General features: G+C 33.5%; 1 protein-coding gene across 1 annotated transcript in view; it reads left to right on the plus strand.

Moving 5' to 3' along the window:
- Positions 1–13676, plus strand: part of Cdc23 (cell division cycle protein 23) — a 108900-nt gene that overhangs the window by 42315 nt on the left and 52909 nt on the right. The window contains exons 10-11 of the mRNA XM_081760013.1: positions 2941–3015; positions 5767–5884. Of these exons, the coding sequence (XP_081616139.1) occupies positions 2941–3015; positions 5767–5862 (171 nt within the window). The 3' untranslated portion in view covers positions 5863–5884. The remainder of the gene's footprint in view (positions 1–2940; positions 3016–5766; positions 5885–13676) is intronic.

The following is a 13676-nucleotide window of genomic DNA, read 5'->3' on the forward strand; positions in this document are numbered from 1 at the left end:
TATTATTATTATTATTATTATTATTATTATTATGTATTCTGCCTTTTGGCAGGTCCTGGGGTTAATGAGGATTCTTCTTAATTTTCAGTTTGGACCTGGAAATTTTTCTTCCATTGTTTTTCAATTTTCAGCTTCTTCTTTTAACTCCCAATATTTTCTTCTGTTTTTCAACTCATCGATCACTTGTGTTCTTCTTCCTATTCTTCGCTTTCCTTCCGTCTTCTATGGCGGTATGAAGAAGACAATTTCTTCGCAAGATATGTCCAATCTAATTGGCCTTTCTACGAAGGATGGTGGCTACAAGCGTCCTCTTTTCTCCTATTCGTTTTAAAACGTCTTCGTTTTTTACTCTTTCTGTCCATTTTACCTTCTTCATCTTCTTCCAACACCACATTTCGAAGCTCTCTAAATATTTCTTCTCCAACTTCCTTAATGTCCAAGTCTCTGAATCATAAAAGTCCAATGCTCCATATATAGCACATGACCAATTTCTCCCTTAGTCCAATATTAAGGCTGCTAGTTAGAGTGACCTTTTCTTGTTGAATGCTTCTTTGGCTATGGCAATTATCGACCTAACCTCTTTGGTGTAGTAGGCGTCTTTCGTCAAAATACTTCCCAGATATTTGAAATGTCGACCTCTTCAAGTACTCTTTGTTCTACTCTGACCCGTAAAGGCGCATTTCCACGGGAGATTCTCGTGATTTTCGATGTTGATTTCCATTCCATATAGTTTCCCAGTGTCAACTATTTTGTGAATCATTTCCTGTAGTCCTTCTTGGGTTCTAGCTATAATAACCGTATCATCTGCATACCTGATCTTGTTAATGATCTGCCCTCCTATTTTGAAATCTCCAATTTCCGTCAATTCTTTCTTCATTAACCAGTCACTGTAAATTTTGAACAATTGGGGTGACATACTACATTTTTGTCTGACTCCTTCCAAATCTTCACACTCCACACTATTTATTCCTCCTTCATTCAAGCGCATCTTGACTCGTTGTCCTATGTGCAAGTTGCGAATGAGCCGTCGGTCTGTCCAGTTGACCCCAATTTCTTTAAACATTTGCAAAAGTTTTGTCTAGCTGATCCTGTCGAAAGCTTTGCAGTTGCAGAAACTTCGATGTCGGGTAGAAGTATTACCAATTTCCACTGCAGAGTGCGAAGGGGGATTTTCCCTTATGAATTTACAGATGACATATTAGAAATAGAGTAAGTGCTCAAACATTGTCTAACTTGCTGTTCATCAATATTAATGGCCCACCGGTAGACAAGCTCAAAGTAGTTATTTCTTGGCTGAAGGATGGACATCACTCCGCTGCGGTTGATTTACCACGAAAAAGTTCTGGAGGCCAACAGGAAAGAAACCCGATTTCAGATTTGTTTTAAGGTGACAAATTACGGAAAATGTATACTTGTATTACTAATTGCTTATTTGCGTTATTCAACTGTGTACCTAACAAGTATCTGTTCTACCTTTTGTGTATAAAACTTTTTTTTTTTTTTTTTTTTTTAAACTAGAAGGTAAACTACTTTGAAAAATATTCATAATAATTGCAATTATGCATAACTTAAATTTAACATGGTGTTTTAGTGATTGCAAAATTACAATTATGAGCATACTTTATGGAGATGCTCTCACAGAGGATACCAAAGTACCTGTATACGCTGTGTACATTAGAAAAATTGATTTTTCAAGTCTTTTATGAGAAAAATACTGTGAACTGAGAAATCATAACCTTTCCCATATTGTACAGCAGTATTTTCGTGCAAGTAAAAGTTTATTTTGGAATGTGTTGAGAAATTAACACTAGTCTGCAAGAATACTCTTCTAGTACAAATATATTTTAGGCACACACTAACTTCCCTCCCACCTCGAAGTACTTCAGTTTCCACACTGCGCAGTGCTTTCCAAAATTTCTGTTTTAATGGTGGGAGGGGGGATGAGGGTAACTTATTTTTTTGCACTATATTGAAATCTATATTGTCTATTATTTGTAATTGCATTACAGAAAACGGCTTACCCGTTTGAAATTAATTTTGGAACATGGTAATAAATTACCTAGCTGAAGTTGTTTTATAATTATGTCACCTAAATCAAAGGGCGACGGAGAGGACAATGGAGTAAAATTTATGCCAGAAGAGGGTATTTTATGAATTTCCATAATAGCGTTTTCATTGAAATGCATATTCTAAGGGGGATAGGGTCCAAATATTTTCCGTAAAAGACCGAGCATTTCAGCTAATAATAATAATAATAATAATAATAATAATAATAATAATAATAATAATAATAATAATAATAATAATAATAATAATAATAGGTAATAATAATTATACTATCACCAATTTATGATTGTACTTACTAAGCTTTTAATTACTTAGAAATTCTGAATAGGAATTGGAAGGACAAAATGTCAAACATGTTGTGTCTGTGAAGTTTGCTAAAAACTAAATTGTGAATGGTTATTATATGGTACTTTACTCATAAATTTACATTTTATTTCTGTCAGTAGTTTGCGTCCTCCACCCCTTTCTTGCTCTTCACGCCCTTCAGGTTGGGAATCACTGTTCTTGACCGTTGAAGAATTTTTCTTCTTTCTTCTGAACCTAAATCATAAAGCGAACGTATATTTCATTTTTTTTTAAATCATAATAAATGTAATCCCCCACAGTTCTTTCCATAGTTCTACAAAGAATTGATAGTACTTAGTAAGCTTTTATTTTTATTTTTGTTATTTTTTATTTATTTTTTTAATTCCTGTAATTAACATGTTAGTTGTGAAAAGTGTTTGAATAAGTTGCACATAGATGTCTGTTTTACAAAAAATATACTAGCACATTCAGGGCATATATTCTCGTTTTTCTTAGTTCAAAGATGTTTATATGTGCTGTAGAATAGAATATATCAAATGTAATAATGGGAATTCAATTTTTTTGCAGACTAAAGAGGAAGGGAAAGCTTTGTTAAGAACTATTGCACAGAAGAGAAGTCAACAGGAAGAGGGACAAATGCAGGTATTGACAGTTATTTCTACTTAAAAAAAAAAAAAAAAAATCGCAGGCCACTGCAGTTTACGGAATTTATTTGTGTCAATGAATGTGGTGCTACTGTGATTTGAAATAAAGTTATCACAACAATCCAAAATCAATAAGTTTTATTAGTTTTGATTTTTAGTTTCTTTTTTATATTATTTATTATTTATTTATTTATTTACTTGCATAGTTTTGAAAGAAATTCAGTACATAGATGAAGACTCCTGAACGAAATAAAAATTTTCATGAACTTATGCAAAGTTGAATGAAGATGTGTTAACATTTCTTAATGTTTTCGAGCTTGATAATTATGTGGTTCATTCTGTGATATGTTGAGCGGATATTATGGTAGATTTATAAGTAATTGTGATGGCATGATTCTGTGGCAAATGTTTGACAATCAGAATATTTGAAAGTCAGCAATAATTGGATAACTCAATAATTTTAAATTTCACACTGTTAAACCAGCTGCAAATGTTAATGTAAGCAACTTGAAAGGCTGTCTTATAAATAACTGGAAGAAACACAGCAACCTTGAATATTGTTATCCAGGAAAATGCACACTAGCAGCTGCATATAATGATTTAGTTCCTTTAATTTGCTAATGTACAGTTTTGTTCAAAAAAATCTTGGCCACCCACCTTGCTTTATAAGGCCATATTTTGGCATCCGTATGAAGGAAATTCTAATACTTTGGCTCTATATAATGATCTCAACCGGCCAAACAAAATTCACATTTTTTGCTTTAATTATGCCTTTGGATAATAGTGCAATGCGTTTCAAAGAGAGACGTATGGCGAGTTTTTTTAAATAAGACTGTACATAGTTAATACCCGGAACGAATTCCTATTGACTCTATTCTTGTTAATCGGTTTCTTTACGTGGGTTTGAAAATGTTGTCAGTAATAAAGGTGGAATAGCAACATAAGTAGTGATTTAAAAAAAAAAAAAAAAAAAACTGATTCAGTTCTCGGGTTACTCTTTACTCTTTGTATATCATTTACTATAATATTGTATTAATTTACTTGTTAATTATACCCAATCTTCTTAGATACGAGTTTCTAATAATATGATCTGAACTTCGGATAAGTTCTAAACATTGAAACTCCATAAATATTAGACACTATATAAGGATCTTCACTGTATTCCCCACCATTTCTTCTTATTTTTTTTTTTTGAAAACAATCCATTAATAAGCAATATCAGGGTTCATACTGACCTTCAAAGAAAGGGAAATTAAAATGAGTCAGAGAAATGCTTCAAAATATATACCGAAAATGAGGGAAATTGTTATATTTAACAGAAGTTTTTTTTTCCCCTGCTCACAGAAAATACGAACGCCTCGAAGAACCAAGACAGATTCAAAAAGAACAAAGAAAAATGCTGAATAAAGATAATTATCTTTAGAAATAAAGAACATTGGGAGCGTTGAAGAGTATTAAAACTTTAATCTTTGAAAGGGAAAGAACAAATTAAATCAATAATTCAAATACTTAAAAAAAAAAAAAAAAAAAAAAAAACTTGGTTGTAGGTAATGAAAGTGATAGACCCAATTATGATATATATATTGACTTGTTTATGTTTATCAGTGTATTCACAATGCCGAGATCATTAGTGCACATAGTTGTTATTTGGTACTTACGTTGTACTGTATTCATTATACAGGAAGTTTAACTTATAAAAGTATTTGCAGTAAGAATGTAAACATATCCTGTATTTAGAAAAATAAAAAGGAGACCGTTGGACGGTTGTGGGGATGATTGAAGCTGATTAAAATATATATATTCTAAACCTAACCATACTTGATAGTATTTTCACATCAGAGAAAATTTACTTACTTAATCATGGAAATTCAGAGAAATGAATATCAGAATTTTAGTGTGAACCCTGAATATCTCAGTTTTGGAAAATAGGCGATTGTATACTTAATCCGCGACGAGCGATACGGATATATCCGCAAGATTTCCACAGTTGTCAGTATACGGATAGATCTACAAGTACACGTAGGTGTAACTAAATGTTCCGTTTATACAGGATTCATGTAATGCTGTTATATGAACTAACAGTTGATCAATTCAAAAGATTCAAGACCTGTCACACACAAACATTTCTAACAGTTCTCATTAAGTTATAAATAATGTATGTGATCGTTATTGTGTAATCATTGTAATTCATTAAAATTATTTGAAAATTTTATCGACATGCGTAGCTCAGGCTTCGTGCAAAGAAGCTTTGAAGCACGGAGTGGCCTGCTTTGTAACACCACTAACACCACTGTTTATCGTTGTTTGTAGACATAAGTTAACTTTATATATATATATATATATATAGAGAGAGAGAGAGAGATAAAGGTTTGATTCTTATGAGGTCTTGTCAACTTTACGACGTGACACTGGTCTCCATTAAGGAAGCAATATAGTGCTCGTGGGCGTCAGGTTGAGTATGTCTTCCCTAGATAAACGTTAAGCAGTAACTTCAACTTTCAGAATTATGTGTCAGAGATATAACAAGAATGAATACCCTGGAGATATTTTGGATACCTTTTGATATGTAAGAACCTTACGATTTATATTTCTTCAAAAAGTACTAGAGCCGGTCACACTTAACCAATGATGATATCGAAATGTTATCTCTATCTTCATGAAGAAAAGAATATTTTTATAATAATATTATTATATCAGCAATAACTATGTAATTGCTTACTCAATATTCTTTGAATTACGTATTTTGTAGGTAGAAAACGGTTCAGCGATCACAAATAGATTTAGAGGAAGAACTGTATTAGAAGGGACTCCAAATATGGCTATGGATGTTAGTTTTACCCCCTGAATGAAGACTGGCTTGCAATAACGTAAGTATTTTGTTTTAATGTTTTTTTATTATAATAAGTGAAAGCATTTATTGCGTATAATGCTGTTGTATAGTCACATTTTATTTCCAAAATATATTTTTAAAAAATGAATATACGTAACTTTTATGCTCGTAAACCCTTTGTGAAAAAGCTGATTCATCAGTACAATAGAAATAGTATGCAATAGAGTTTTGAGTATATAAGAAAAACCATGTTGATTCTTACTAAGTTGAATCTCGGATGGCTAACCGAGAACTCTCTGGCATCGTGGAAGGTTGTGGCCACTAAGACTGTTTTGAGTTGGATAACGTAATGGAAGCATGTCCGAAATGTGAACGAATATGTTGTTTATCTGCACGTAACCCAGATGGTTAGGGTAAATACTCGCGCTCTGTCTTGTAAAAGTGGCTACTCTACTATGCAGCTGTCTTGACCCTTAAAAGAAGAATTTTTAGATGTATTTATGAAAAGCATTTTCTCATAAAGTATTTATGTACTTTTTATGCAGGGTATCTACTAAAATTCCAAATTGAAATTTCATGATTTTTTCGTGACCTTTTCTTTACTAAATCATAAAATTTCCTAACATTTTCAAAAGCGAATTAGGCCGAATTTTCATCCATGCGATAGAAACATACTTTGCTTGCGATTTGGTAACATCTAAAGCCGACCATAGACATTTTTGGTGGTGAATTTTGACGTTTTATAGAACAAAATTTCCAATCTGCACTTACATTTGTACAGTTAAAAAAAAATCGTGACTTTCATGACCGTTATTTGATTTCGTGACTTTTTCGTGACATTCGTGACCGATAGACACCCTGTTATGTAATGTTTAAATCTTTCCTATTTTTCCAGACAATTTCCTTTATACTCATTTAATCATTCATTGGCGTATTTTCTCTTTCTTAAACACATTCTGTGATTACTTTGAAAGCATATCTAGAATTCCAGTTCATATGTGAAATGATATAAGTTCTCTGAAATAGAGAGAACCATTTTTCCTTTTTCGTGAGTATAAATGTGGAACAACTATGATGGACTTTTTGAAAACGATCATGATACCGATGGCTAAGAAATCGAACCCAAAGAGATGTGAGGATAATAGAACTATTAGTCTCATATCTCATGCAGCTAAAATTCTGCTCCGAATACTGAACAGAAGGTTATATGGAAGAACAAATAAAGATGTTGAGGAAGAGCAGTTCGGGTTCAGAAGAGGCAAGGGCACAAGAGATGCTATTGGATTATTAAGGGTGATCGATGAAAGATTTATAGAAAAAAGAAAAGAGGTGTATGTTGTATTTATTGATCTAGAAAAGGCTTTTGACCGCGTGAATTGGAAATTGTTGTTGGGAGTTCTAACACAGATAGGGTTGGAATGGAAAGATAGAAGACTCATAAGAAACTTATACATGAACCAACAAGTAAGTGTTAGGATAGGGGAAGAACTGACGGAAGAGAGTGGAATTGGAGGGGGAGTTCGACAAGGATGCTGCCTCTCGCCAACACTATTTAATGTCTGTCTAGAAGAGATAGTGAAAAAGAGCCTACATGATGATGATGGCATTTCGGTAGGAGGTAGAATGATTAGATGCATAAGATTTGAAGACGATATGGCGCTTGTTGCAGAATCTGAAAAGAAAATCAATAAAATGTTAGAAAAAATGAGAATGGGCTTTGAAGAATATGGGATGAAAATAAATGTTAGAAAGACAAAAGCCATGGTGATTGGAACGAAGGGGTCTGTGTCAAATATAAAAGTAGGAGGGGAGAAAATAGAACAATTTAATAGTTTTCGATACGTGAGTAGTATTCTTAGTAATGACATGAAATAAAAGCAAGGATAGGAATGGCGAAAGAAGCCTTTAAAAGAAAGAAAAGTCTGTTTTGTGGGACCTTGAACAAAGAGTTGAGAAAAAGACTCATAAAATGCTTCGTGTTAGAAATGAGAGAGTGTTAGAAATGGTGGGTGAGAAAAGAACACTTTTAGATATTATTAGGAAGAGGAAGAGAAACTGGTTGGGACATTGCCTAAGAAGAGATTGTATCATGAGGGACGTCCTAGTGGGTATGGTGGCGGGAAAGAGAGGGAGGGGGCGAAGGAGACTACAATTAATGGATGATATTAAAACAGAAAGATCATACGCGAAGACGAAAAGGTTAGCGGAGAACCGTGGAGCATGGAAACTTCTCAGCTGCGGCAAGTGACCTGCCAATAAAGGCAGAACACCTATGATAATGACTATGATAGTATTTTCTTTGATACCTCCCATTTTTCATTAGAAGCTTAATTACGTAATATTATATCTTCCTTGGCTGACGCAGTTCTTTGTATTGAACTACTTTCGAAATATTTAATTTGTAATTACAAACTGAAATAATATGATGTAAACTTACCTCTTTTCTGATGACATTTTCTGCAGCTTTTCTTTCATGATGAGCCATTTCAGTAGTAGTATCTTTCTTAATTAACTAATGTAAAAATTACAAACATTAAGCATTAATACAACTGATAGTTTATATACCTTATGATAACTTTGTTCTGTCCTGATTTATTTTATATACTAACCACAGAAAATATATACATGTTTCAATCGTTACTTAAAATTAGATTATAGAGAAATCTGTGATATTTTTTGTTATTGGTAGATTGTAACATATGAGGAATGAAAACAGCTAAAGAACTTATCAATAAATTGCGTTCATAGAGATATCGGAGAAAATTAAACCATATTCCGTACGGATTAAATTCTGAAATTAAAAAAAAAAAAATTGACAAAAATAAATTAATAAAATCATCTCCAATATTTGCCAACATCCATTGATCGAGTTAAAATAGCAAATTAATCTTGAGAAAATGTTATTTTCTGTTTCCGATTAGAAACAGTTCTAGTAGAAACAGTTATAATTTATAGTGATATACTTTGTGTATACATAAATAATAAAGTGATACTAGGTGCAACTGGCCACTGATAAGAATCGGGCTGGGTTTCAAGAAGGATGTTAGTTTTTGTAAACATTCTTAAAGCGTAATAGTCCGTGCCTTCATTCATATTAACTAGTCAAAGAAACTTATTAATTAAAAACGAAAGATATTCGAGTAAGAAAATGAAGGGCCTGCAGATCCTTTTTATTGATTTATTCATTTCATTGAGAATAGATTCGCTAATTAATGTCGCTTAACAGTTAACGAGTGTTATCACAGTCATGTGTGTAATGCTGAAAATCATTGAACGTAAGTAAAATCTGGACCTTATTGTATAGTAGATGTAACCTTCACGTAAACTGTTCAAGAAGAATGCATGCTCAGCTATAAATTGTTACCAGTAATTAAACTGTAATTTAGAACTCCATGTAGTGTATATGAAAGAAATAAGGAACATCTTATTACACATACCTTTTAACTTCCAAGGCAGGAATTTTAAGAATTTATTTCTTAAAGGCAATCAGTAAAATGTTTCTCATACATTTGACTCATTTTTCTTATATCCATAATATTTAATTCTTCTATTAAAATTGCTTACGAGTGTAAGCCATTATTCAATCTTCAGTTGTGAAATCAGTCATATTAATAACTTCCTTGGCTTCAGAAGATGGTTCACCCTCATAAGCCTGACGATATGAGTCATCAAGTTCTATAAACTAACTTGACAACACTGGGATAGGAAATTCTTATCAGTTCGAATTCTGCTGAAAAGACCGGTTAATCTGACGTTTGCCATTTTCGTGCAAAGCATATGTGAAGATATTCTTTTCGTACGTGGTAAGGCCTTAGAACTTAGACTGGAAACTTAAATTAAGTAGATAAACTTCCCGAAAAGGCACTTTTAGTACACTGACAAGTAAACCTTACGTTTGGGTGAATCGAGTTGCTGACTGAGACACATATGAGAAAGTAGTACTAAATGTGGTCAGTATTTCAGTGAAGTTGTAGGTGCGAAGCTCCAGGGGTTTAGGAGATACAGCTACCAGAACATCACATGGAAGTACAGAATAGTCTTCATACAGTTGGAGGTAAAGCTCTGTAAGTCCTCTTGTAACGACAAAAGGTGAATAACAAATATATGGGTACATATTAGGACTAGGGGGAAGTCATATAGTAAGGGTATACCTGACGGCGGCCATCTTGAAATCCGCCATTTTGAATTAAGGTTAAGTTTTTAAAATAGGAATAGGGTCATGTGATACATGATTTAAGGCGCAAATTTAATCAGAAGAACAATGGTGACGTTAATTTTGATTTACGCGCAATTGGTAAAAAGTTACAGGGAAATTAAATATTGTTGCAGCATATGTATTAGTCCTTTACCCCACCTTGTAAATTTTGTGTTAACGATAATAATTAAATAAAAAGCAGTTGGATAAATATTAGGTCTATGATAAGAGTTACCTTGATGGCGGCCATGTTCGTTCAAATCCTCCATTTTCAATCAGACAAAAGTTTTAAACAAAACGCATAACATTGACACCTTATTAATAGCAAATTTTACCATAAATCCAACGGTGTAACCATTTTTGCTTTATCATTAACCAGCATTTGTTATCGCATAAACAAGTTGCTAATTTAAGGAAAAATCACCAAAGTGGGATTGAGTCATAATTGAACTTGGGTCTTTCTTCCAGAAAAGTCCTCAATTAGTACAATCAATATGTAGTTCAGAAAAGAGCGCATGACTTGCACAAATGCTCTGCTCAAAGTGAGCACACCTGACAAAGGCAATCGAGTTACACTTCACACATTTGTCGTTAACAATTCCGTCAAAGCAGTAGTCGTAAGGAGCGATCCATTTAATTTTGTGCTGGTTAATGATAAAGCAAAATGGTTATACCGTTGGATTTATGGTAAAATTTGCTATTGATAAGGTGTCACTGTTATGTGTATTGTTTAAAACTTTTGTCTGATTGAAAATGGCGGATTTGAACATGGCCGCCATCAAGGTAACTCTTATCATAGACCTAATATTTATCCAACTGCTTTTTATTTAATTATTATCGTTAACACAAAATTTACAAGGTGGGGTAAAGGACTAATACATATGCTGCAACAATATTTAATTTCCCTGTAACTTGTTACCAATTGCGCGTAAATCAAAATTAACGTCACCATTGTTCTTCTGATTAAATTTGCACCTTAAATCATGTATCACATGACCCTATTCCTATTTTAAAAACTTAACCTTAATTCAAAATGGCGGATTTCAAGATGGCCGCCGTCAGGTATACCCTTACTATATGACTTCCCCCTAGTCCTAATATGTACCCATATATTTGTTATTCACCTTTTGTCGTTACAAGAGGTCTTACAGGGCTTTTACCTCCAACTGTAGGAAGACTATTCTGTACTTCCATGTGATGTTCTGGTAGCTGTATCTCCTAAACCCCTGGAGCTTCGCACCTACAACTTCACTGAAATACTGACCACATTTAGTACTACTTTCTCATATGTGTCTCAGTCAGCAACTCGATTCACCCAAACGTAAGGTTTACTTGTGAGAGTTTTATCAGTTTATATGAAACCAATTGTAAGAATGGAAATAAGAATAAAGTTTCAGAGTGGTATTCATTTTGATTCAGTATCACTGATAATTGTTAAATATCCAAATGGTACTTCGTAAACATTTAAGACATATGTAATTTCATATTGCATATAACATAGACAAGTGTTGATAGAACTAGCAGCGGATTTATACAGTGAAGATAAGGTAATAAGTTTACCAATTAATCTAACGTATAAAATAATACAATTTCAGCGGAATTTCTTATTTTTTCTCCTCAAGGACAGTAGATATTGATAACTGTAAATTCGACTACATTATTCTGGAAATGTTTATTCATTTTAAAGGCATCATTGTAATGTTGGCTTTCTCCTTGGTTTGATGCATTCCTTCAAAGAAAGAAAGAAAAAAAGTTACAACACTGTTTTCAGGTGGATGGTTACTGTAGTTCTTAAACCCGGAGTCGATTCGGGAGGCATATGGATATTTCATGAGTTTCTACTCCTGCTTCTCTGACTTGCATTGTTTAGTGATATACAACGATTGAGATGAAAATGAAATGAAATCTTTGAGTTTTACGTCCCACGGTTATGCCGGTTAGGCTAAGGGAGACGGTGATTATGAGAAATGAATGAAATGGTGGAGTGAAGAAAGTGGGAGGAAACGGGAGAACCCCGAGAAAACACACGAGCACGGTATTTGTCCACCACAAAGTCCACACGGCGCGAGCTGGGATCGAACCAGGGACCCCAAGCACCGGAGGTGAACGCTCTACCACTAAGCCACCGCGCCCCCAACGATTGAGATGAGTTGAAGTTGAGTATAAATGAGATCGAATATGATTGAGTTGTCCATAATCGTAGAAATGACTTGTTTTATATATAAAGTATAAGAAAGAATAAATTCACTGATTCATCACGTCACGGGATCTGCGAAACTATTTGGCGTTGAACTTTGAAGATTTATATAAATATTGTACTTGTACCCTACGCTGCAGATAAGACAGAGTTTTGCGACATGTGACCCCTAAAGGAAGAAGAGGAGACTTGAATTATTATTTTCGTTTTCCAGATTCCGAAACTATAAGACGTAGAACACTGAAATGTTGGATAAGTATTCTATGTACCCTAGGTTGAGATAAAGAGTTCTACAATATGTAATCCTTAATGGGAAAAGTAAGATGAGTGTTTGCGTAACTTAAGCAAAACCGAACGTGCATCAATAAGTATAGCGCACTCTTTAATTCGAACTTAGATAATTGGAACGAAAGTTTATTATTCTCTTTGAAAACTGTATAGAAAACAGTGGTAAAAATTGTGGATAAATCGAACTTTTTAACCTCCTCTTTGAATAATTCGAAGTAATGTAATAACAGAATTTTTAGTGTTGGTCAGATTACAAACAGAAGAACGCAATTTGAACTGGTTTTCAGTTATCCAGAAGCAGCCGTAGGGAAAAGTCACAGAAAACCAATATCTGTGATGACGCAGACTAGATATGCGATGAAATAAAGTAACAGCGTGTGCCAACCTCATGTGAAGCTTCCGAAATGGTTGGAAGTTTAACACCTATTGAATGTCAACCGAAGTTTCGTTCACTTGATTGCAGGTATTTAATAATGCATATTTTCGGATAATTCAAACTTTTTTCATATCCGCTTTGACTTCGAATTAAAAAGACTCCGTTGTATTTTGAAAACAGAAAAAAATTGTTATATCTTTCGAAATATTTTTCATAAACTTCATTCTCCTGGGTATTCTGGTAGTATATATCTGTATTCCAGATCCCCGTAAAAAATTTTCAAGGCTCAGTGCTGTTATTGACATCTCGTGAGGTTAAAGTGGAGGGAGCGAGGTGTGGTATAATATTGACAGAGATTAATTTGTCAGGTTAGGCCAGGTGGCACGAGGCTCAGGTTGAGTGAAATTTGACCTTTTCTTTTATTGTTATTATTATTATTATTATTATTATTATTATTATTATTATTATTATTATTATTATTATTATTATTATGAAGCAGCACAAAATACTTGGAATTTAATAGTGACTGTTTTGCTCTTGCAAGCGTTACCAGTTAAAATTTGCCTCTTAATCAAATAGTGTGGAAACTCTCACTGAATCAACAGTTGTCAAGATCTTTCAGCCTAGCAACTTGCCTAACCGGATTCAATTTTTGTAATCCCATCAATTTTCCATATGATATATACTATTGCAGCAGTTTTATTCTTATGTCCCTAACATTGTCTTTTCATCTAAAATGACATACTATTAAATACATGTGTGTTTGTCATTAT

The sequence above is a fragment of the Thermobia domestica genome, chromosome 1, assembly GCF_964235325.1.
Source record: "Thermobia domestica chromosome 1, izTheDome1.hap1.1, whole genome shotgun sequence".
In the NCBI taxonomy this organism is placed as follows: Eukaryota; Metazoa; Arthropoda; class Insecta; order Zygentoma; family Lepismatidae; genus Thermobia; species Thermobia domestica.